Below are 27,045 nucleotides of genomic sequence, written 5' to 3' on the forward strand. Positions count from 1 at the left end.
CAACAAGAGGATATAACCACTATAAACATATATGCAACCAACACAGGAGCACCAGCATATGTGAAACAAATACTAACAGAACTAAAGGAGGAAATAGACTGCAATGGATTCATTTTAGGAGACAACAACACACCATTCACTCCAAAGGACAGATCCACCAGACAGAAAATGAGTAAGGACACAGAGGCACTGAACAACACACTAGAACAGATGAACCTTATAGACATCTATAGAACTCTACACCCAAAAGCAACAGGATACACATTCTATCCCAAGTGCACATGGAACATTCTCCAGAATAGACCACATACTAGGCCACAAAAAGAGCCTTAGTAAATTCAAAATGATTGAAATTATACCAACCAACTTTTCAGACCACAAAGGTATAAAACAAGAAATAAATTGTACCAAGAAAGCAAAAAGGCTCACAAACACATGGAGGCTTACCAACATGCTTCTAAACAGTCAATGGATCAACGACCAAATTAAAATGGAGATCCAGCAATATATGGAAATAAATGACAACAACAACACAAAGCCCCAACTTCTGTGGGACGCAGCAAAAGCAGTCTTAAGAGGAAAGTATATAGCAATCCAGGCATATTTAAAGAAGGAAGAACAAACCCAAATGTAGAGTCTAATGTCACAATTATCAAAATTGGAAAAAGAAGAACAAATGAGGCCTAAATTCAGCAGAAGGAGGGAGATAATAAAGATCAGAGAAGAAATAAACAAAATTGAGAAGAATAAAACAATAGAAAAAATCAATGAAACCAAGAGCTGATTCTTTGAGACAATAAATAAAATAGATAAGCCTCTAGCCAGACTTATTAAGAGGAAAAGAGAATCAACACACATCAACAGAATCAGAAATGAGAAAGGAAACATAACGAAAGACCCAACAGAAATACTAAGAATTATTAGAGACTACTATGAAAACCTATATGCTAAGAAGCTGGAAAACCTAGAAGAAATGGACAACTTCCTAGAAAAATACAACCTTCCAAAACTGACCAAAGAAGAAACACAAAATCTAAACAAACCAATTACCCACAAAGAAATTGAAGTGGTAATCATAAAACTACCCAAGAAAAAAACACCTGGAATTTTATCAGACATACAGAGAAGATATAATACCCATTCTCCTTAAAGTTTTCCAAAAAATAGAAGAGGAGGGAATACTCCCAAACTCATTCTATGAAGCCAACATCACCCTAATACCAAAACCAAGCAAACACCCCACCAAAAAAGAAAATTACAGACTAATATCCCTGATGAACATAGACACAAAAATACTCAATAAAATATTAGCAAACCGAATTCAAAAATATATCAAAAGGATCATACACCAAAACCAAGTAGGATTCATCCTAGGGATGCAAGGATGGTACAACATTCGAAAATCTATCAACATCATCCACCACATAAACAAAAAGAAAGCCAAAAACCACATGATCATCTCCATAGATGCTGAAAAAGCATTCTACAAAATTCAACATCCATTCATGATAAAAACTCTCAGGAAAATGGGTATAGAGGGCAAGTACCTCAACATAATAAAGGCCATATATGATAAACCCACAGCCAACATCATACTGAACAGCGAGAAGCTGAAAGCTTTTCCTCTAAGATCGGGAACAAGACAGGGATGCCCACTCTCCCCACTGTTATTTAACATAGTACTGGAGGTCCTAGCCACAGCAATCAGACAAAACAAAGAAATACAAGGAATCCAGATTGGTAAAGAGGAAGTTAAATGGTTACTATTTGCAGATGACATGATATTGTACATAAAAAACCCTAAAAATTCCACTCCAAAGCTACTAGAACTGATATCGGGATACAGTAAAGTTGCAGGATACAAAATTAACACACAGAAATCTGTGGTTTTCCTATACACTAACAATGAGCCAATATAAAGAGAAATCAGGAAAAAAATTCCATTCACAAATGCATCAAAAAGAATAAAATACCTAGGAATAAACTTAACCAAAGGCCTATACCCTGAAAACTATAAGACACTCTTAAGAGAAATTAAAGAGGACACTAACAAATAGAAACTTATCCCATGCTCTTGGCTAGGAAGCATTAATATTGTCAAAACGGCCATCCTGCCCAAAGCAATATACAGATTTGATGTAATCCCTATCAAATTACCAACAACATTCTTCAACTAACTAGAACAAATAGTTCAAAAATTCATATGGAAACACCAAAGACCCCAAATAGCCATAGCAATCCTGAGAAAGAAGAATAAAGTGGCAGGGATCTCACTCCCAACTTCAAGCTCCACTACAAAGCCATAGTAATGAAGACAATTTGGTACTGGCACAAGAACAGAGCCATAGACCAATGAAACAGATTAGCGACTCCAGACATTAACCCAAACATATATGGCCAATTAATATTTGATAAAGGAGCCATGGACATACAATGGGGAAATGACAGTCTCTTCAACAGATGGTGCTGGCAATGACAGCTACATGTAAGAGAATGAAACTGGATCACTGTCTAACCCCATACACAAAAGTAAGAGAATGAAACTGGATCACTGTCTAACCCCATACACAAAAGTAAATTCAAAATGGATCAAAGACCTGAATGTAAGTCATGAAACCATAAAACTCTTAGAAAAAACCATAGGCAAAAATCTCTTGGACATAAACATGAGTGACTTCTTCATGAATATATCTCCCCGGGCAAGGAAAACAAAAGCAAAAATGAACAAGTGGGACTATATCAAGCTGAAAAGCTTCTGTACAGCAAAGGACACCATCAATAGAACAAAAAGGTACCCTACAGTATGGGAGAATATATTTGTAAATGACAGATCTGATAAAGGCTTGACGTCCAAAATATATAAAGTGCTCATGCACCTCAATAAAACAAAAAGCAAATAATCCAATTAAAAAATGGGCAGAGGAGCTGAAGAGACAGTTCTCCAAAGAAGAAATGCAGATGGCCAACAGACACATGAAAAGATGCTCCACATTGCTAGTTATCAGAGAAATGCAAATATAAACCACAATGAGATATCACATCACACCAGTAAGGATGGCTACCATCCAAAAGACAAACAACAACAAATGTTGGTGAGGTTGTGGAGAAAGGGGAACCCTCCTATACTGCTGGTAGGAATGTAAATTAGTTAAACCCTTGTGGAAAGCAATATGGAGGTTCCTCAAAATGCTCAAAATAGACTTACCATTTGACCTAGGAATTCCACTTCTAGGAATTTACCCTAAGGATGTAGCACTCCAGTTTGACAAAGACAGATGCACCCCTATGTTTATCGCAGCACTATTTACAATAGCCAAGAATGGAAGCAACCTAAGTGTCCATCAGTAGACGAATGGATAAAGAAGATGTGGTACATATACACAATGGAATATTATTCAGCCATAAGAAGAAAACAAATCCTACCATTTGCAACAATGTGGATGGAGCTAGAGGGTATTATGCTCAGTGAAATAAGCCAAGTGGAGAAAGACAAATACCAAATGATTTCACTCATCTGTGGAGTATAAGAACAAAAGAAAAACTGAAGGAACAAAACAGCAGCAGAATCACAGAACCCAAGAATGGACTAACAGTTACCAAAGGAAAAGAGACTGGGGAGAATGGGAGGGTAGGGAGGGATAAGGGCAGGGAAGAAGAAAGGGGGTATTATGATTAGCATGCATAATGTGGGGGGCAGGGAAAGGGAGGCTTGTGCAACACAGAGAAGACAAGTAGTGATTCTACAACATCTTACTATGCTGATGGACAGTGACTGTAATGGGGTTTGTTGGGGGGACTTCAGGTAGGGGAGAGCCTAGTAAACATAATGTTCTTCATGTAATTGTAGATTAATGATAACAAAATAAAATTAAAAAAAAAATATATATATATATATATATATATACATACAGTATATAAGTCTTTTTACCCCCACACTAAACAGTATGCTCTTCAAAGAAATCACATTTCTCTGGCATTTTCTATTATTTATAGTAAGCACTGAATAAAGAGATGTAAATTATTTGAACATAACAGCTTTATTACTAGTAACCTATCTCTGCCTATACAGGACTTATCACTTAGTTGATAGTCCACAGAAACTTAGTAATAATATTTTTGTTGTATGAATGAATACATAAATCCAGTAAGTTGTACTTTACTTCTAATTTACTTCCCCATCAAGCTCTACTAATGTAGAAGTACTGTTACTTTACTTCCCCATCAAGCTCTACTACTATTCATAATACTGGCAATGTGTCATTCCAGAAAGGTTAAGTAGTTTAAATTCACTTATCTGGAAAAAATAATGAAGTAGAAAAACTAATTTCTTGAGACAATACCACACACTAAAACACATTTTAAAAATACTATGCTTCAGGTTCCTGAATTTAGAGATTAGATGTTGAAGACTAGAATCTTTATAAGTGTTAAGAATGTGCACAGTAGAGGGAATTCCATTATTATTCTCCACTTATCTACTTGATTATTCCTCCACACAGTGTTTCAAAATCATGGGAATACAGTTTTTAACCATCTTACCACTAAGCTGTGTCACAGAGATGCTCATTTGCACACTGATGAGGCTGTTGCAGATGAGCATAGAAATATACTAGCCCAATGTTTGCAAACTTCACTCAGGCAGAAGGTCTTAAAATAAAGGTTATTAGACTCCTCTTCTGAAACTTCTGATGTAATGGGTCTTAGAAATCTGCATTTCAGAAGATTAAAGCAGGTGATTTAGATGGAGATGTTCTTCTACAGACCAATCTGACACACACTGATGCATTGCTAGACCTCTGAACCTCGGTTTTTTCATCTGCACAATGTTAGGAAACTCAACAAAATTATTTCTATCAGTCCTCCTGGTTAACAAAGAAGCCATGGACTAAAGTATAATGAACAGTTGACCTTTGAGCAATGCTGAGATTGGGGTGCTGACCTCTCTGCACAGTCAAAAATATGGGCATAACTTTGACTCACCAGAAACTTAACTACTAATCACCTACCATTGGCCAGAAGCTATACCAATAGCGTACATTGTCAATTAACATGTTTTGTATATGTATTATGTGATGTATTCTTATAATAAAGTAAGCTAGAGAAATTTTTTTTCAAATTGTTAATCATCAAAAAAATTTTCCAATATATTTATTGAAAAAAATCTGCATGTGAGTGGACCCATGTTGTTCAAAGGTCAACTGTAAGTCAAGGTCATTAATTCAAAATTAGAGATAGCTAAGTCCCAAAAAGTTGGTTAGTCTTTTCAAATTTTTCTCTTTACTTATATTTTTCTCACCTCCTAGTTCAGAAATTCCATGCACTTGATTATAATTACTCTGTATCACTACTATAATTTTTTTATTGTTGCTACAAAACATGGAGGATGAACTAACTACGTTTGCTTCTAGTTAGATAAAAGTGTCTATTTAATGTTCTAATCTATACATTAATTTATTTCTATAAGACAGACGTGTAATCTTGTAATTTAAAATTTGAAACTTTTTTTATACTATATATAATTTAAAAAGTTAAATATCAAAATACAAATTAGACACTTCAAGGGGCACATATAAAATTGACCTTTAATACCAAAATTTTCAATAAGCAATACCAATGTGCTCAACCAACCTGTTTAGCCATAAACAATTTACAAATGTTTTAATACAGATTCAGCAAGTTTTTAAAGCAAAGCAATGTGTTTATTGTAAAGAAACTTGGAATTTACAGATCTGTGGGGCAGTATCAGTTGGAGAAAAAGGGTTAGGTGTGCAGTTTTCCAACCAATGTGATTAACAAATTATAAAACAAGAGTCCCTAAACTGAAGTGGTTCTCTTTTCAAACAATGTTCTGAACATATCACTCAAAACCTGGTCCTGTTGTTCCACGACCAAAATGACTCTTAGTGCAGGAGGAGGACACTTTGGAGGTTGGTATCTGATAGTCTGGGGCATGTACAGGGCTGGAATGTTTTTTTCTGAGCTTAAAGTCTGCCTGTATTCCTTGAGTCATAAGTTATATTTGGTGTGGGTGAGATTTATGATTCCTTTGGATCTGACATTGGACATTTTGTGTCATACAGGATCAAATAAGAGTCTCTCTCCAACATGTGGCCCAACCCACTCTCTCAAAATGCCTATGGTGAATTTTATGTTCATGATTCCCTTTCTAATGTTTATAATTGACTACTGTGCATGTATGTGCACTCACATGCACACTTCGCTTCATGTAAAAATACCACATATTTGCCTGATTTGAACTTTATATAAATAACATCATACACACATAAGCTTCTGCAACTTGTAAGAGAACACTTTGGAAATGTTTAACAACACTGAACGTTGTGTTAAGCCAATTTGCTTTTATCCATTAGGCTTAAGCACTTGTTAATTCTAAGCACAGCCATGTGGTTTTAAATGGCAGTTCACACTTTTATTCTAATGGGTATGCAAGGTATATGGAATAGAATCAGGAAATCAGGATGCATTTGAATTATTATTGGAACTCTGACATTTTGTCTACCAGTCCTCTTCAATTTTGGTTCAGCTCATTTATGGAAAGATGGTTCATTTTTTTGATGTAACAACAAGAGAAACATAAGCATAAAGCTTTATCAGAGATAATTTTCATGCCCAGTTGTGATATTTCAGCACTTTATTATCACTGCTTAGGGGGTGGGCAGGAGTTACCTTCCCAGGCAACAGCACAGACTGATCAAAGTACGGAGAGCTAACGTAGCTTCTACATGAGGCATACCAGGTTCTTCAGATATCACTGCAAGCATTCTGCCTCAAGTTTGAGAAAGACCAGTTTTTGTAGGCTTCATGGAGGAGAACAAATATTTCAGAGTTTATTTTATACTGTTTCTCTGTGTGGGTGTGCTTCATGGATTAATAAAAACTGTTTTAAATTTAAATAAATGTCCTGAATGAGGGGAAATCCATTTGTAACTCTGCAGCCTCCTGCCAAGTGTCTCTCTCCGTCTCACAACATTTTCTGAGGAAAATCCAGGTTGGTGGTAACAAGGAAAATATCTTTGGCAGGATTATTCTTTAGACATTTTAAATGCATGTGGAAATAAGTTTACATCTGTATGCCTAAAACAAAACATACAGATTAGGGAAATTTCAGTTCTACAACTTATTTGCCTGCTTACCTGAATCTACTCTTCATTACTCCTTTCTTTCTATTTCTTCCCATTGAGACTCAACACTTGTTCACCTTTTGCTTCTTAAACCTTAATATAGTGATTCTGGTACATTAATACTAGAATATAATATACTAAGCTATTATGTTAATTACTGTATAATTAATATAATTCAGAATCATAGCAGCCAATTTGTCTGACCAGATAAACTAGGTTAGGAAAAAATCTATTCTTGGTTTTAAAATAAATCTTGAATGTCAAAAGAGCCTAATATATTCTTACTACCTCTCTCCCAGGATCCCTTTGGTGTTCTGAAATACTGCCAAGGGAATCAGTATTTCCATTTCTATTTATACATATTACAAAACTCATAAATTAAGTACCATTACTGCACCTATCTTTCTCTGAAACTGGCTACAAACCACAGCTCCTTTTAGGGAGTGCTACATCTGCCATAATAGGGCAGTTACAAAAGTCTGTCAGAAATTCATCTTCAATGGATAAACATATCATTCCATAACAGCAAAGAATTGGCAATGTAATCCACAAAAAATAAAACCAGATCGTCAAGACAAAAAGTCCCTTGACCTCCTGTATCATTTATATCCCTGTGGATTTTCAATTCTCCCTGCTTCAGTGTTAAGAAACAAAACAGTAAATGTTAAGCTCTACCAGTTTATATATGAACCACAAAACATGAACATTCCTAATCCTCTAACACTGGAAAATACAAGCTACAGTTTTAAACGTAACTGCAATCAGGCATGTCATTTCTTGATGTCTTTTAAGAAGCCAGTCCCTGACTTCTCTTTCTAGCCCAGAGCTTCTGATATCAATCAAAAGAATAGGGATGAAAACAGTATAAAAACTGATTTCTTCACTTTAGTGGACATGCCATTGGTATAAACACTGACACATTCCTGATTCAAAAATTAGTCCAAAGAGGATTATCTTAAATGTGAGCCAACAAGATTTATAATCTTCCACATATTCTGTTCACTGTGACTCTGTAAATCTCTCTTTCCTATTTTAGTATGAGCCATAAGGTACCAGAGTCAATCACATTTATTAAATTAGAAGAAATAAATTTACTTATTTTTAGATGTGACAAATATAAAAATAAAACCTGCCATATAAATTCCCTTCCATCTGCATTTCCTTCCTTATAATATATACAAATTATATTGAAAGATCACTTACGATAATGCAAATTGAATTCAAATCATAGGTTATAGTACACTGACACAAATGCATTAAATGCAAAAATGATTATGACTTTACTGTTGGAAGGTATTTAAGGCATTTAAAAAATATATTAGGGTATTAACTTGTGTAGGTCCCCATTTTCCATATTCAATGTCTTTTTTAGTGTTTAAATAAAAATTATGAGGTTTATAATATTGAAAAAGTAAAATAGAAGGAGAAATAAATTACAATTTTTCAGTTATATCCCTTCCCCTATAATTCACTACTTCGAATAGTTTTTTAGTATCCATTCAATTCTTCTTTCTGAAGATACAATGAAACCTGAATATACTTATATCCTCAGAGTATTAAGCAACTTTTCCTAAGGATACTAAAATTAGTAAGTTTCAGAGCCAGATTCCAACTTGGGCCCATCTGATTTCAGAGCCCAGATGTTTCATTAGAGCAATGTTTACTCCTAATGACCAGATTTTTTTTCCTGTTAAGGATTTTTTTAAGTGATCACAGGCTTTTACTTTTTTAATTATATCATTTTAACTATGGAAATCTTTCCATTCATGCAGACATATCAATGGCATCTAGCATCATGATTATTGTATTATAGCACACAGGCCATTTACTGGTCTTCACAGTTGTATTTTTTCTTCCTCTGTATAAGTTTTGGGGGATCCACCCTAAAATATTTCTCTATCAGTTTTATAAGATAGAAAAACTCATACAGTTCAAGCCCCCGCACATGTGCTCATCTATGGGTCGTTCATGAACCTAAGGTCCCCATGCACATCACTCTCTGTGCCCCCAGAGCTTACCTTCCCTTTGCTGATGATAAAGAAGGTGTCCCCTCTTGCACCTTGCCTGATGATATACTCCCCATTTTCATAGTGAGTCTGAAAAATAGAAAAAAAAATAAGAAAGGAATAATTTACCAACCAGCTCAACCTCTTCAAATATCAGCTCCCAAGGGATGCATTCATCCTGATGGCATTTTACCCAAGTCTAGAAACCATCATGATTTAAGAATGAATAATAGTCAGTGAACATAACAATTACAAAGAAATCATTTCTATCATGCTCATTTAAAAAACTATTTTGTTAATGTCATTTTTCTGGGTGATTATATCCACATCTTTAAATTCACTTATTTTAATAGTTGGATGAAAATATTCTTTTCTCCCATCAATTGAGCATAAAATCAAACAGCAGAGCAGCTAACTAAACTGGTCTTTTTGTATTATTTTATTCGTCACACTCATTTGGTTTTAGCATTTCTTGTAATGACAGCTCTTTTTCTTCAGAGAAATTACTGTGGCATCTTAAGATCTTCATTTTTAAACCAGGTTGACTTTTAGTGTGGGCTAGATGGCCCTAGTTACTTTGAAAGGCATTACTTCATGCTTTAATGTCCTTGCTTCAGCAATTTAGATTTGGCCCTGTCAAACAAAATGTCTTAATTTAACAGACTAAAATCTGGTCCAGCTATGAGCTCATAAACTAACAAACGAGGAGGAAGGTAAGGCTGCAAAAGGATTATCACAATGTGTCAGTATTCTGATTTGGACAGTCACTAGGTCCATTCTCAGGTTGAAGACTAATCCTACAATTAACAAAAATAATTTCTATAAGGAGAGGTGAGGGAAAGTATATCGCTGGGTCCAGAGATATAATAAAAAAATGAGGACTATGCCATCTGGCCACATCCCTCTCTGCAGCTTAGCAAGGGAGCCATATTTTGAGAAAGAAAACATTACTTTGCATTCTCCTTAGAAAATAGATTTCATGGCTGGCATGCAATATTATCAGGCCAATGGCTATGATTTGTCCTTATACTTCAGTACCATGTTTATTAATACTTTAGTCTATCCACTCTTAAAACTGCCTTTCATTAATACTCAGAATTGAAAGTAACTATAATTTTCTTTGTATATCTGGAAAACTAACATACTACCTGATGTTACTTTCCTTACTCAAAAGTAACTCATTTTCTAGGTAACAAGTTTTAAAAATAGAATTATAGAATGCATATCCTTCAACTGTTTAATTTCATTTGAAAAGATATCTATGTTTCATTTTCATATCCTGCTGCTTTGGAATGGAAAGATTGTTATAACACACAGATTTGAAAAACAAAATCCCAGTAGTATATTTTCATGCATCAATTCAACAAACATTTCTGAGTGCCTCTGAGTCAGGCCTGGTTGCAGGCACTGATATACAAAGATGAGTAGTGCAAAATTCTCAGTGGCACCATTCCTTAGATTTTTCTTTGATGGTGGCAATGTTCTACATCTGCATGGTTAAAATAGTAGCCTTTAGCTACAAGTGGTTACTATGCAGTAGTCACAGTGGCCACATTGACTAAAAAACCAAAATTTTAAATGTATTTAATTGTAATTAATTTATAATTAATTTACTCTTGCAGTGAGCATTTATTTGGTGCTGGCCACTGGCTGGGGGAGCAGCTGTGACTGCCACCTCCTGTTCTCCTCTATGGGGGCACAATATTCTGTCCAATATTCTCCATAGCATGGTCTACTGAGGTTGGCCAGATTCTTACACAGCAGCTGGCTTCCAATGGTGCAAGAGCAGAAGGGACCAGAACCAAGGCCCAGACTGGGAACAGATCTCACATCACATGCTGTATTCAGTGGGTTTAAGAAGGTGCCAGGGTCACTCCAGATGCAAGGGAAAGGGACTGCACAGAAATGTGAACCCCAGAAGATATGGTGCCTCTGGAACTCCTAAGACACAGTCTCACACATTCTTCAAACTGAGCTCCTAACCTGCTTCTCCTAGTCCTGCTTCTCCCATGCCTTCCTTGTATCAGCAACACCAACTCCATCTTTCCAGGTGCTTGGGATGAACACCACGGAATCATCATTAACTCTTCTGTCTCACAGGCCCGCAACTGCTCTGTCAGCAAGTCTTCACTCCCAGGATACACCCAGGACTCAACCACTCCTCCCTTCCGCTGCTGTGCCTACCATCTTTTCTTGCCTAGTCTGCACAGTCAGCTCCTAACTGGGATATACTTCTGCCTGGCCCCCGTCCCTCCACACACAGGGGTCAGGCAATTCTGTTAACACATAGTCACCACCTGTCACTCCTCTGCTCACATCCTGCAGGGGACTCTCTCTATATTCATGTGCGGGGAAGTTGCATAGTGGTGCTAACAGCTTCTGTTCCTTCACTCCACTGACTTCACGTCCTACTTCTCTCCCTCTCATGTCTGTTCTATTCACACTGCTTTCCATGACATTCCTTGAACACCCAGGCCTAGATCCACCTCCCTGAGATGTCGCTCTACCCCAGATATCTCAAAAAGAGATCTCTCAGGAGAGGAGGTAACCATAAGGGAAATCGATGGAAGTTTGGGCAAAATTAGGGGAAAGCACTGCTGGAGGTGAAGGGGTCAAGGAACAGTATTACTGGACCCTGCCGAGAGGTGGAGCCATGAGAGAGAAAAGCTCAACAGCAGCTGGAGATGTGGCTTCAGATAAGGAAGGACGCCCTGCCTAGCACCACCCAAGTTCAGAGAGAGCCAGGTGATAAATACCATGACCTCTCTCTTGTCTCCTCTCTGGTATGCTGTTTGGGCTCCCCATTGGCTGAACTCAACTGGAAGTCAGGGGATGGGGGCACTACTATTCATATCAGCCTCTGGGTAGAGAGTAGAGCCAGGTAAAGTGAAAAGCAGGCCTGGGAGCAAGTGGGAGGCATCATTCATTTAGTCACTTATTAACTGTCTCTTCCACTAGAATGTCAGTTCCATGAAGGGATTTTTTTTACATTATTTCCTGCTGTACCCCTTGCACCTTTAGAGTGCCTAGGCATTTACTAAATACTTATCAAACAAATGGCTTACATTATAAGGACAGATGGTCTATCATGTAACAAGAAGCCTGGAAATGGAAAAATTCCAGAGCTAGTCAGTTTATTGACTCAGCAAGAGCCGCCAAGGTCTCAGGTTCTTTCCTTCTTTTAGATGGCTTGCCCTCACTAGGTGGGTCCTCATGGTCCCTAGATGACTACCACTGCTCCAGTTATCACAGCTGGGTCAGAGGCAGAAAGGGCAGTTAGTCATCTTACAAGTCCTCCTGGGAAATAGATGGCAACCATTCTTTTATGCCACTTTTGAGTAGCACACATGTTCTTAAATGAATACCTGGCAAGAAAAATAGAATTACTCCAAATATTTTCTTTTTAACCCAATGGGGCTGACAAGAAACCCTTCAAATGAATCAAAGCTCTGGCAGTAGAAAATGGGAAAGAGGGATTGGGGAGGATACCTCAAGAAGTTATCTACCTCATGGACAGATCCAGTCTCTAAAGGACCAGGAGTGAGATAGGGATGGGGTGCATAGGAAGGGCTGATGAAGCTGGGATGCTAGCAGTGAGAAGAGAGGATGCAGAGTCCATGGTAGTTGTTTTCAAATCTGCTGTGGTAACACAGCAAGAGGCAGCCTCCCCTGCTGACAGCCCAGAGGGTGTCTGTGAGAGAATTAAGGGGAGGAATTAAGAATTAAGTCTCCTTCTTGGAACCCAGCTTCCACATTGTGAAAAGCTCAAGCCACATCCAAGGGCATGTATTGGTGACCTGAGTGACAGTGACATCTAAGCCTGCCTTCTGATGCAGTCAGGAGGAGACATGTGAGTGAAGAACCTTTGTAAGTTCAGCCTCAGCATTTGAGTGTCCAACTGATGTTATGAAGCAGAGACAAACTATTGCATCCAATTCCCTAACCCACAGAATTTGTGAGCATACTGAAATGGTTCTTACTTTATGCCATTAGGTTTTGGGGTAGTTTGGTACACATCAGTTGATAACTCAAACAGACCCCTTGGGGGTCTCTCTCCTTCTTTCAGAACCTCTGGCTGTAGTTGGTCCCGGAGCTCAGAGCCTGCCAGCAGCTGTGGTGAAAGGTATCTTCTTCCCCAGCCTTGATGTCTCCCTTGGGAGTTGAAGAGTCTGGGACATAGCCTGGCCGTATCTCAATCCCTGGCACAGGGGGCAAAGCACAGTCATGGCCCTTGTCTCATGGGAAGTTCCCAATAACTCCAGGGAGAGTTCCAATAAGGAAACTGAAGCAAGCACAGTCACAGGGCCACACCACTAATAAGAAGTGGAAGCGGCATTCAGTGCAGGCGCTCCTCCTTTCATGTCCCACTGGGAACTGTGGCAGAGATGGCAGTAAGAAGGGGCCACTTCCCTGCCTCCCTCCTCCCACGCCTGAGGCTGGACAGTCTGGTGTGGGTGATAACCAGTCTTTTTTACATTGCAACGAAGAGATGCATCCAAATCACATTCACTGATAAGTAAACAGATCGGTCACAATGCCCTGGTTGTTAGTGACAGAAATTCCAGCCACAACTGGCAAAGTGGGAAGGTAATGAGTCACAAAACAGAATAGTCCAAAGTTACTGGTGTCCCAAATAGCTGAATCCCGGGTTAAAACGTGGCACCAGACCCCAGTCTCCTTCCTCTCCCCTCATCTCTCTATGCAACATATTAGCTTCTCACCAGGGTGCAGGGCATAGATAGCAGTGGGCTCCCTACATGTTCTCAATCACTTGCTCTTTCATTATTTTTATCCCTTTTTCCCACAGAGCAGAAAGTTTGGCAGAAATATCCATAGTCTATTTAATTAATGGAAATTATTTAATCACCTTCTTAATATCATCTGATAGAGTTTTGTAACTCGATATCCACAATTGCCACATTAATTATTTCATTTTACCTGCACAGGCATTCACTGCATATATTTCCAGGCTGCACAAGCTCATAAAACTCAGAGATCCAGAGAAGAGCCTATGGAAGAGTGGTCAAAGGCAGTCCAAGTTCGGGAAAGATAATATTGCTGGTGTTACAACACCAGGGTTATAATGACTGTGCTCTCCTGAAATGTTCGATTGCCCCTGAGGGGAAGATGATCATGCATGCTGGTTCCTCGAGGCTCTCTAATTATGTTAGTCAAATGCCAGCAGTTTCATTGTTTTTTGAAGGTCATTTTGCAGCTCTGCCATTTCTTATTTCAAATTAAATCATAGAAAAGTACACAACTGAGAATGAAGAAACCTTAGGAATTAGAAAAGTTCCTTCAAAGATTTCCACAGTTGTTAGGATAAAAGCTAAACTCCTTAGCATGGCCTGCAAGACCATATACAGTCTGCTCGATCCCCTCTCTTCAACTGCTTTTCACTCTCCCACTACGGCCCCCAGCATGGCTGGCCCTCTTAGGTCCATTTCTTAACTGTCCCTTCCAACCACCAGGGTGGGCTAAACCCTCCCACCGCTGCACCCCCACTGACTTGACCAGTTACATCCTACAGCTCTCCCATTGTCTCCACTACCAACTCCCGAGTCCAAGCCAAAGTCATGTCACCCTTTGGTTCTGTCTTTCTGTCTGACGTCCCTGCTTCTGCCCTTGCCTGTTCATCCCACCCTACAACATTCCATCTATTCTCTCTGCAGCCAGAGTAACCTTTCCAATAGCAAATCTATGGAAATCATTCTACAACTTAAAAACTTCCAATGGCTTCTCTCAGAGGCTAAAACCATAAGCAATTTACTGTGGCCTATGAAATTCTCTGTATTCTAGCCCCTCCCCACCTCTCCATAGTCATCCCCTCCTACCCTCACCCTCACCCTCACCCTCACCCTCATTCATTCTGCTTCAGAAATACTGGCTTCTCTCTGTACCTTGTACTTACCAGATTGAATCCGTCCTCAGAACTCTGCCTTTAGCAGACCCTCTATTTAGAAACATTCCTCCTCAAGATGTTTGCCATTACCTTATTGTCATTTGGGCTTCAACAAAGCCTTTCCTGACCAGTCTAATAATGCACCTTCCACTTCAATTCACTTTGCACCCTCTGTCATTGTTTCACATGGTTATGGTACCAGGAAGCTTGGCAAAGCTGTGTGGTTCTCTTTTGCTGTGGCAAATGCCACTGGACACTTCTGACTGCTTGATGACAAACACAAGCTGCACAAACACAACACAGTTGAGGCTTCTGTGAAAAAGGCCTTCTATTTCACCCTTCACCATTTGAAATTATCCTTATTTGTTTGCTATCTGTGACCCTATCCTTGTCACCTGCTGCTTAGAGGATTAGGAAATTTTATGTTATATCCATTGTTTCACTTAGGACAATGCCTAGCACACAACAGGCATTCAATATATAACCTAGATAAATGATGAATTTGGTCTAAACCCTTCTTTTTGAATGAGAAAGCTGAGTTATGAATCAGGTACCATACAGGGATGGAAAGGGAAAGAAAATTGACAGCATGTCTAAATATAAGAAATGTGTTTTCCCAATGGCCATAACTTGGAAAAATACTTGAAAAATTTGTGAGTTAGGAAAAAATCCAGTCTTCCCTTTTGCCACTAGAAAAAATGAGTATACTTTTATTGTTAGTATGTATGTCTCTGGATTCTTGGAATTCAACATTATTATATAAGTATCCACTTGGACTTTTAAAAATTCTTGACATTCTTGCTAACACTTGACAGAAGACTTAGTGCAACAATGGACTTGGCACTTTGAAGCCATGGTAGTTGCTCCCTGGTGAATATATATGATTCATTTTCACTTTTGAGATTAGACTTGTAGTTACTGTTATCAAATATACTATATTTTCACTGGTGATTTTTTCAGCCCCCAACTGAAAACATAATGTGTAACTGAAGCTTCAGTTATTGTAAACATAATATACAATATATCATTCTGAATTAAATTCTTGCTTAAGTTATTTTAGCCAAAAGTTATATCAATTCCCTTTATACTTAAAGCTTATTTAAGTTGGAGTTAGTTTATTAAAGTATGGAGCCCCTATTAATGGACACTGTCCTAATGATTTAGGTATATATAATAAATGATTGAAAAAGCAATTAACAATTGGAAAATTAGGGAATTAAGAGCAATCTGGTTTGGGGTCATAATTCCTGCATCTCTTTTTTATCAGAGGATAGTTATATCTTAGAAGAATATGACATCAGGAAGAACAAGCACTTTCTTTAAAATATTGGCACTTGCCTTTCTGGAGGCTAAATCAGTGATTCTTACCTCTCCTAATAGCCCAGATTATTCCAAAGACAAGACTTCTTGATGGAGAACAAGATAACCAAACAGCTTCATCAGCAAAAAAAATGCTAGTCAGGTAGGCATCAAAGAAGGTATTTTTATCCCAGGACAACTTCTCTATTTGATAAAACTCTGCCCATTAGATATGTCTGGACTTAGATTATCTAGGGCTGCTTAGAAAGACTGGCAGCTGGTTATTATAACAATGTAAAAATTTCCACATTGCTCTTTTGGAATTCTGGTGGTTTGGAAGTTGAAGTCTTAATTAAAATACATGGTGGAGCCAATGATAGCACCTGTAAACCAGGGAGTTTTTTTCTTCTCTTCTCCAATGCATGGCCACCATGGATATAGTCACAGAGCTAATGCTGTGCTAACAACTAATAATAATTTTAGTGCCTGTGTGTTGCCATAAATGGGCCATTTCCCTTTTGTGGAACAATAATTGTCAAGGGGACTTGTTCTGTTATGAAGCACTTTCTCAGATAATATTTAACCTCATTAAAGCTACAGTTTTGATGTATTCTTCCTACCCTCTGAAGGAAAATTAATTTTCCTCCCCTACCACTCACAAATTGTCCAGAATACCAAAAGAACAAATCAAAACCTGAAACAGTGTGTCTAACTACGTCCCTCCTTCATACCACCACCATCGTGTCCAACCAACTGGACATCAGGGATACACATGCTCTACTACAGATGTTTTAATTTCAATGCCATACTGCACCTGCCACTCAGGACACTTACTTAATTTAAATCCAGTACCTTCCCATTTAGCTTGGGCTGGACAACAGTTAGGTTCTCAGGCTGCTCAAACTAACCTACAAAATCCTCCTCACCAAGCCTGAATTTCAGGTACACATGAGGGACATGCCTTAGTTAGGAGAGACTGGTCATTCATTAATTTCAAACATCATTATTTGTACCTTCTATGAATAAGATACTGCACTCGACACTGAGACCACACGGATACACAAGACACAGTCTCTAACTTGAGAAACAACATAGCATAGTGGTTAAGTACGTGGATACTGGAGCCAGACTGCCCAGTTACAAATGCCAACTCTGGAATCCTAAGCAAGCCACTTAACCTTCCTGAGCAGTTTCCTTTTCTGCAAAATATAATCATATCTCCATAAACAGATTCCTGTAAGGATTAAATGAGTTAATAAGTCATGAAAGGCAGAGTCTGTCAGATAGGAAGCACTATAGAACTAATAATAGTGCTTATTATGTTATTATTATTCTTATTATTACTATTATTACCAGGGAAAGTTTAATGAATTATATGCAGGTAATTCATCATACATAATACATAGCTTTTCCCAAGCAGGTAGTGATCCCATGCTGTTTGGGAAAAAAAGGAAGGGCTTTTCAAGCAGAAGGAACAGTCTCTGTAAAGGCACAGAGATGGTGAGAATAAGGAGATTAAATAGAGACAAGTAAGGTCAGAGCTGCTAGGTCTGAAAACTCACAGGATTGAAATACGTTTTATTTTTATTGGGTCATTTTCCAACTCTAATACCATTAATTCAGTGACCTTCAAACTCCCTGAACAACCTGAAATCTCACGTGTTCTTTATCATTCTGTTCTCCGTAACAGGAAATCAAGATAGTAAACTCCACTCTCTATCTTACTTTGTATTCCAAATCAGAGATACACCTAACTAAAGTTCTGTGGGCAAGAAGGAATATTGATACACTTTCTGAAGAGTCAAAACTGGAAGCCTGGCAAACATAAGCATGCACTTTGCCTGCGTAGATGTTTCAGCAGGACAACTGCACCGTGGCCGCTCCAGCCAGATGCCTGTGGGGAGGAAGGATGGTCTCAACATCAACACCATCAGAATCCTCACCCTATCCTAAGACCATCATGCCACCGGCGGGTGAGGATTCCCATATTAAATAAGGAGTGCTGTAGTCACACCAAGGGCCTGGGACTCTCCACTCTCCAGGGGCTGACCCATAGAGCACCAGAGGACCCAGACACCAAGTACAAACAGAAAAGGGGGGCTTTTCATCAAATACCGCTAGCTCAAACTTCTGGAGAGGGAGCCTGCCAATCACAGGCTCTCAAGGCACCACACCCACCCAGCTCACCAAGACTACTGAAGAAACAAACAGCTGGGGCCGTCAGTGTGAGTCTGTCCTACCTCCACTGCTGAGGATCTGTGTCTATGCAGCTGTCCCTTGACACATTCCTTGCTGTCCTGACAGCCCATGATGTAACATTCCTCACTTGCCTGTAACCCTGTTTTATCAAATTCCTTCACCTGGAAGCCTGCCTTGCCAGTCCTGAGATACATTCTAGCTACCTGGGACTTATGTCTTGCTGGTGCTATCAGGAAAGGACCCTGTCTCTACTGAGGTGCCCACTTGAACTTGATACCCAGGGAGTGATCACACTGGATAGGAAAGATGCTGTAGGAACAGAGTCCTGGGCAGGCCTAAGCCTAGTCCTGACCAGATTTGCATGTGAAATCCGGGGGACCCCCTGACTTCTAATTTGACCTTGCCTGAACGTTGTACTGGTACTGGCTTCCACACTGATAACAAGGATAGGTGTAAAGTTCCCAGGCAACAAGCCCTGGTACTGCATAAGCTTATGTCAGAAAATTAATTTATGTATCAAGCCAACAGTCTGGCTGAGAGTCAAAATTCAGACCCCCTGTAGCGCAGTGGGTCCAGATGTAGCTTCTTAAAGGAACTAATGAGATTGTCACCATGATGAACAGGAATTATGGCAGCTTTGCCTCCTCATGGGGTCCTAGGAACCAAGGAAAGATGTAACTCCATCTGCTAAGCCCCTTGCTCAATGCAACCCACTAAAGATATCATGAAATCTCTTTAGTGAATTACAATCAGCATTTTTTAATAGACTAGAATAGAAAATATTAAATGCATCACACATAGTAAGGATAAGTTATAAATGTGTGTGTGTGTGTGTGTGTGAATACTTATGTACATACTAGGCCCTAATATAAAGTGTGTTCCTTACTACACAAATACTATCTTGACAAAATAAGTACTTTTCTATCTTTACAAAAGCCATAACATGTTCAGAAGGGGAAGTATCCTTATTTCTATATGAAATCACCTTTAGGAATTTCGTTATCATTATAAAAACATTAACATTGAATTTTTTTTCTTTTCTGGTTATTTCACTTTTGAAAAGGTATGTATCAGTTGATTGTACTGGCTCTTCTTTGAAAGGCTGTATAGCCTCCATTTAAGTAAATGACACTTTGACTCAGTTCACCACTTTGTTTCCTCGTCCAGCTCTCTACCGCTCGGTCCTCTACCCTACCAGTCTTGCAGTCTGACAAAATGGCATCACTGCATTTATATTTTTGTATATCCAAGTACTCAGTTTTCCAAACTAACACTTAGCACTTCTTACAGAGCAATAGATTTATGCAGGTCTTTGTCCAACTGATAATTAATTCTGGTTTCCTTTTCTGAATCTCAGACATTCTTGAGAACTCTATGTGATTGGTGGCCAGATCACATCACTATCCTTTAAGCCCCTTGAATACCTTCAGAGTTTATGATTCAAAGGCAGCTGTTGACCCGGCAGTGGCTGCCTGAGCTGACTGAATCCTTACCCTGAATATCAGACAAAGGAGGGAAAAATGTTAGCTGAAGTTCCATAACTGCTTGGGTTTTATTTGATGATTGACTGAGCTCTTCAATGACATCATGTTTCAAATGGATTTTCAATCTCTGTTTTTACTTTCAGAGATTATTGACGTGAACATATTCATGTAACATAATGACCAAGAATGATATGGAGGCAGGCACACAAAATGCCAAAAATCTCTAAAAGGAATAATTCATTTCAGATCTATTCATTTCACAACAGAATAAAACTGTTTACAGAATAGACAAGCAGGCATTCCCATTCCACCTAATTAAACTATAATTCAAACTTAACAATTTGATCTATAAAGGCAATTAGCTTCGGCAGAACTTGGAAATTGTTTGCCCTGATGGATTATGAAATGTGTCACTGAGATACTTAATTGTATGCTTCTCTGAGTCACTATCTGAAGTATAAATGTTTTGAAGTTTCAACTAAAATAAATACACTACTTGAGGAAAAAAATGAAGATTAATCACAGTTTCTCATGAACGCTACAATAAAAATGGTGGAATGAGTAAAAAGCATGTAGAATTCACTCAACAGTTTACTTCTTCCATATTTTAAAATAAACTTTTCACATTTCTCTTTGAAAAGACACTATTTAGTTTAAAGAGATTCTGAGCCATTAAAGACCAGAAGGAAGAGAGAGCAAGGAGGATTCTGATTACCCTAGGAAGGAAAGGGCTCTTTTTATAGTAGAGGATGCGGTTCTTGCCTTGAGGATATTTTTTTCTGTCTAGACTGCCTTGAGAGGAGTTGTGCAGAGCTGAAGTTATAGAATCATTTATGATCCTGTCCCCTTTTTTATTCTATAATATTCAATATATTGAATTTTATATATTGAATATATACTCACTCAGAGGCAGTACACTCGGTGAGACTAGGAGGGTGCTCAAGAACGAGGAGACACGGAGAGAAAGTCTTCTTTCAGGATGGGAAATTAGTGTGTTTATTGGAACTAATAGCAAAAGTAACACAAAAAACATTTCATAATTAGTACCTTAGGGGCACTAACCAATCAGAAAGAGCATAGGCTGGAGCAGGATCCTGGAGAATCTCATTCATTATGGGGATGTTTAGGGCCTTCAAAAATGAGCTAGGGCAGTAGTAAGGGGCTCCTGGGAAAGGCTTTTTAACTGGTATAGTAATTTTTCAGTGTGCTAATAACTGTGCAAACCCATTGAATAGAGGCCCTAGAAACACTCTTCTGCTGTCTCCCTCCCAGCCCATTTCACACATATTTTTAAGTTTCCAAATTCAGAATGAACATCAGTATTGCTAACAGTAGTTGCATTGATAGAATTAAGAAAATACAGCAACTGTATCTGCACAGAACTGGAAGGTACACTGTCTCGTAGACCAGAGGTCCTGTCTGGGAACAGCCAAGTAGCTGATGGAATTCACGACATGCAACCCCAAAACACAGCACCCTGGTATACTGAGTATTTTAAGCTGAAGGAGTTTCAAAATAGAAGGAAGGATGCTGTGACTTTCCCCTGCCTTTTTCCCCACAACAGGTCCGAAGACCCTCATGTGAGAGGTGCCTATACCCAGATAAAATGACCATCTTTATCTTTAAAGGTCAAGTGACACTGAGAAGATTTCAAACAAACAGGCCTGGCTAGTGTCCCCTAATTTATTACACTTACCTCATACTCCTTCACCTATTATATTTCTCCAGTCTTCCTCAAACTGGCATAAAAATACTCAGGTCTGTTTCTTCCGGCCTTCATTTCCTTATGAAGGCTACTGTGTCAAGTAGAACATATAGTAAATAAATTTCTATGCTTTTCTCCTCTGCCTTTGTCAGTTTAATTTTTAGACCCAGCCCTAAGAGGGATGATGAAAACTTTTTTCTCCCTTATATAGCTAAGAAAGTGAAATGAACATTGCTAAGAGAAAAACACCATTAGGAGGAGTGTGCTTAGGAATGAAAGGTGGAAAGAGAAGGATCAAAGAAAACACATCTGAGCTGTGCATGCAACTCAGAGATTACCGATTTGAACATGATGAACTTTTTGGTCACAAGAGAGACTTGTGCTATTGTTAACAAGTTTATTTCAGTCACCTGAATGAATTATGCTTTTAGATGAGCCACTTCCCTTGGCTTTAAATGAACAAGTAACCTTCTCATTAAAATGTTTGCTTCCTAGGTTCCTTATCATCAGGAGGGAGGGTCTGGATCTGAGTTGTGTGCATTTAAGACCCATACACACCAGAAAGTACTAGGCTGGCATTTGGGTCCATATACCAGGTCACACTAGTATATTATACTTAAAGTTGAAGTACTAGAAGTATGCTGGATATAGATATTTGGATATAGGTATGCTGGATAAAGATCCAGCTTCTTTTCCTGCCAGGATGAAGCCCAGATCCTAAGTATGGTAGAATTCAACAAGGTAATGCTACCCTGGCAACCATTCTTAGACCTTGCTGAGGACCTGCCTTTTTACTGCTACCTTCGGCTCTCTGCACACACAGATACATCATGGGATCTCTGCAGATATCTACAACTACCAAGAAAAGCCAGGACCTTTGTCATCCCAATATCCAGAGGACTTTTACCTGCTTTATGGAAGTATATCTAATTCAGCCAGAGTTGTGGGCACAGATTTACAGAACACGTTGCTCTGGAAACCCTGCTGATTAACTTATTTGCATTTAAATGGGACCACAGGGGTTGAGGCTGCCTCCCAGCATGTTTATTCTCCTATTTTCAGCAATGCAGGAAAGGGGTTGTTTTTAAAAGAAATGATCAGTTGAAATTCCACTAATTCTCCTGATTGCAATATAATTTAATATTGTATAATAACTATAAAAAACTCAGTTTTGCACTTCAATTTAACTCACATCATAAAAAGAACTACCATTAATTTGAGGTTAGTACATGCTAAACAATGTGCTAAGGGTATCTCAATTAGGACAATGATTCACTGAGGTCTTACAATCTCCTTTTTACTAAAATAAAACAGAAGCTGGGAGAGGTTAACTAATGTTCCAAGATCATACAGCAAGTAAACTTTAGAAGCAGAATTTGAATCCAAGTTTGTTTTAGAAAGTCTGTGCTCACAGTCTGACTTCCTGCTAATCTCACGGAGAAGCAATTCTCTTTACTCAAAAAAAAAAAAAGGGAAGGATGGAGGGAGGACAGACAGACACACTGTCCATAGTAATCCTGGAAACCACTCAGGCACAAACAGAATTCAAAGTCCTCATTTTTACTGCAGTGTATTCAGTTGTTTCATTAGAATTCACTCCTAAAACACTGCTGTAATCTATGACTCTTGGGCTCAAAAACTAGAATAGCTCAAGCTTCTCAGTGGAATAACATTTAAGCTTCTTGCTGGTGGCATTTAAGGCCCTCTGGGATCTGGCACTGGTTTAAGCACCCTCTTTCCCTCTATGCTGAAGCCATTCCAGGGCCTTAGCTGTCTTCCAGATATCTTTTCTCTTGTATGCTTTGCATCTGCTATTCCCTCAATGTGGAATGTTCTCTCATTACCATCTTTACTTATACAATCCACTTCTCTAATAAGCCCTCCCTTGATTCTCTAAATAGAAAGGCTTTCTTTACCATCGCACACTTCCGTCTTACAATTGCAGCCTCTCACTTTCCACCTTTTGTTCTTAGTCATTATTTATAGATCTGTCTTATACCCAAAGGAGAACAGAGCCTACATATGTTTTATCCCCCACCTCTAACTACTACCGCCACAATGCCTTATGCTAAGAGGGAACTAAAGGGTTTGCTGAATTGAATGAACTCGAATTTTGCATTAAAGTACTGCTCATTTTGCACTTTTAAAACACAAACATCTCTGACAGGATAATGAATTCAGGTCTGCAAAATCATTAATAAATTAGTATTACTAACCCATGCTTTGTAAGTTACAAAGAACTTTAACATACAGTAAGATCATTACGGGAAGCCCCTTGGATAGTCAGTAAAAGCCTTATTATCATCTCCATTTTTCAGATGAGGGATCAGAAGTAAAAATAATTATTTAGTTATTTCCAACATCTCCAGAATAATTATGTAGCAGCCACAATGCTAGGTACATACCACAGTTATTTTATTTCATGAAAGCTTGAGAAGGTGAGAAGGAACACAGGGGTGCTTCTTACAGGTGCTTACGATTTATGAGCATCCAAAATGGGAACTCATTTAATTATTTCCAAGCCTGTGTATTTGGAGGACAAATTCACAGCAATAGCTTTAAAATATATATTTTTAATTTTTTCCCAGGTAGGTAAGTGTTCTCTATTTCCCTACATGGCTCTATGTGAGTCAGTGACATTGAAGGGAATGGGTAACATGTTTGTTGGAGATTACGCACTGGTGCCGGTTTGCTAATGCCACCTTATGTGGTCAGAGACTTCCTCTGGTTGTCACTGAATGTAAAAAGTCAAATGGAGACTGTAGCAACATAATGCACAATACATAATTTACCTAGTATCATTACAGAATGATGCATCTGTCCTTTATAAGCAACATTTTCATGTAATCCACTTTCCCATTTTAACTGATTTGGCTAGAATGGATTTAAACTGTAATACCTATTTTACCTTTTAAGCAACATCTATAGGACCTACTTAACCTTTTCTGACTGACCTGCATTCATCATTATTCACATCCATTATTGTCCTGCACCATACCGTGGTCATGTCCTGTGTGGTAGCTGAGGCGTGCAGGCCAGATCGTTTTACATAATCAAACCTCACTCAGTGACTGACCTTGTTTTTTTTCTTACTTCTCTCGTCTCTTTCCTTACTGCTAACCAGTTAGATCTGACTTTGCAACCTTAAACATCAAGTCACCAGCAGAGTCCCAATATGCCATGCCCCAAATCAGTTCCATTTCATTAAATAATCACATGCACGGGTTAGGTACCACACTAGGAAACAGCCATGCACATGTAAGTGAAGACATACATGCCTTTTATGAGTTTGCAGTCCAGAGAGGGGCAGAAGTGAACTTGTATGATTTCAAAAAAACACAGAAGTTAGAAGCTAGAGGCATTTACAGCATGAAAGGCTTGGTGGCATGGGGTTCAGAGAATGACTTCCAGGAAAGTTAGTAGCTGATCTGGGCCTTGATGTAGGAATAGGGTCTAGCATGATGAAAAGGTTGCTAGTGGGATAGAAGAGAAGAAGAGCAAATGCTCAGGAACATGAAATAGGTGGTCTGCACAGGAAATGGCTAACTTCTCAGTATTACTAGAGCTCAAGTTTAGGCAGCAAGTGGTAGAATCTGAGACTTGAGAGGTACAGAGGCATCCCTTTGATGATATTCTGTCCTGGACTTTATTCCATGGGTGATAGGAGCCACTGATGGGATTTAAACAAGGGGTCAACATGGGGTAAGGAAGAAGTGCAATTAGACGTACATACAGTAGCTTCTCAGATATTTTTGAATGAGTATGTGAATTTCTCTAAAATGAATGTAATTAAGTAGATGGTAAAATAATACAGTAGGGAGAGTAGATTTAATTTGGAATAATTTCTTTTAGGAGAGATACCTAAGGGTATGTACTTTCTATGTGTCCAGCAGGAAGCCAGATATCTTATTTCTGGCTAGTTTCTAATCATCTAGGGGATGTAAAACCACAGGGAAGCAAGCCAAAAGCGTTTGATTTTAGCTGCCCAATAAGATCACCAGGGAGGTTTAAAGAGTCCTGCTACCTAGGCCTTCTCCCAAACAGAGTAAATTAGATCCCTTACTAGTGACCTAATATTCATTCAAGTTCTCCAAGTGATTCCAGTGTTCAGCCATAGCTAAGAACCTCTACACTAAAGTGCCAGGCTCAGACATGAGACAAATAAGGGGCTCTCTTTTCTGTGAAGTATATGGGTTGAAGATATTGTTGGAGTTTACTTTTCATATTTTGACACAGGTGATATACACCTCTTGTTAGCATAGACCAACTGTTACTACCTCTGAGAAGCCTTCTCTGAGGGATTTTAAAAGCTAGTCCATTCCAAATAGTGCTTATTAAAAATGTTTACTGTGAGGTTGGTGGATAGGAGGTTTAGGCCCAAACAATAGGTTAAGTAAGATGAAACCAGACTACACTGGAAGGAAAGCCATTTGCACACATTTAAATGCAAGGTAAAAAAGAGATCCAGTATACTGGTGACAAAGCACAGAATAGCTCTTCTACTCCAGGATATTGGAGCCCCAAGCTTTCTGATTTCATTGTGAAGAGTGGACTATGATAGGCAAAGATACCAACTTCTGGTCTTGATATGAGCAGTTCAATAGAAAACAAGAAACCTTGTTGCAGGGCACTTCTTTGCTGAGCTTCGTAAGAGTTCTATCCCTAAAGGCATTCACAGTTGGAAGGTCCATGGTCCTAGCCCTTGCAAACAGCAAGGATCCTTTATACTGTACTTTTTTTTTAATCTGGAAATTTTAACTTGTATAGAGAACTTTAAGAAAAGACAGATTAAGTCTGGAGGTTTTTCAAATGTTTAGGTCATAATGTAACATTACTGTTCTTTTCTAAGAACCCTTTTTCAAGCACAGGAAAGTTGTAGTGCCCTACTATTCCCAAATCATGAAGAGTGACATAGGTTTCAGTATAGTTAAAGGAAACAGTGTCATTAGTGTTCAAAATATCCCAACCAATTCTACACAGGCAGTTAAACATTGCTGAGGCAAATGTACCTTAGGGCAAAATAAACCAAGTTTTCCAGCAGTACCCCTGGGACCTAACACAGGCATGAGGTTACAAGCCACCCAAAGTAAACCTTAGGCACAGGTTACACAGAACAATGAAGCATAACCTTTCCTTCCCTCCTAGAAGTTATGTTTAAGGGGGTGCACTGAAGTGGAGATGATAATAAATGAGTGTTTTTCAAAAATGGTTTATCTCCAAAGAAAAGGGACTCACAGAGAGGCAAGTGACTGGTTTAACTGCACATAGTACACAGACTGAGACACACACAAATCTTGTTGGAAATTAA

General features: G+C 38.6%; 1 protein-coding gene across 2 annotated transcripts in view; it reads right to left on the minus strand.

Annotated features, from left to right (window-relative positions):
• The window catches only part of PRKG1 (protein kinase cGMP-dependent 1), a 1,271,722-nt gene that overhangs the window by 238,340 nt on the left and 1,006,337 nt on the right, over positions 1-27,045 (minus strand). For both annotated transcript variants that reach the window (XM_037002637.2, XM_037002636.2), the window contains exon 6: positions 9,161-9,238. In XM_037002637.2, the coding sequence (XP_036858532.1) occupies positions 9,161-9,238 (78 nt within the window). The remainder of the gene's footprint in view (positions 1-9,160; positions 9,239-27,045) is intronic.

This window comes from Manis javanica, chromosome 7 (genome assembly GCF_040802235.1).
Source record: "Manis javanica isolate MJ-LG chromosome 7, MJ_LKY, whole genome shotgun sequence".
NCBI classification, from domain to species: Eukaryota; Metazoa; Chordata; class Mammalia; order Pholidota; family Manidae; genus Manis; species Manis javanica.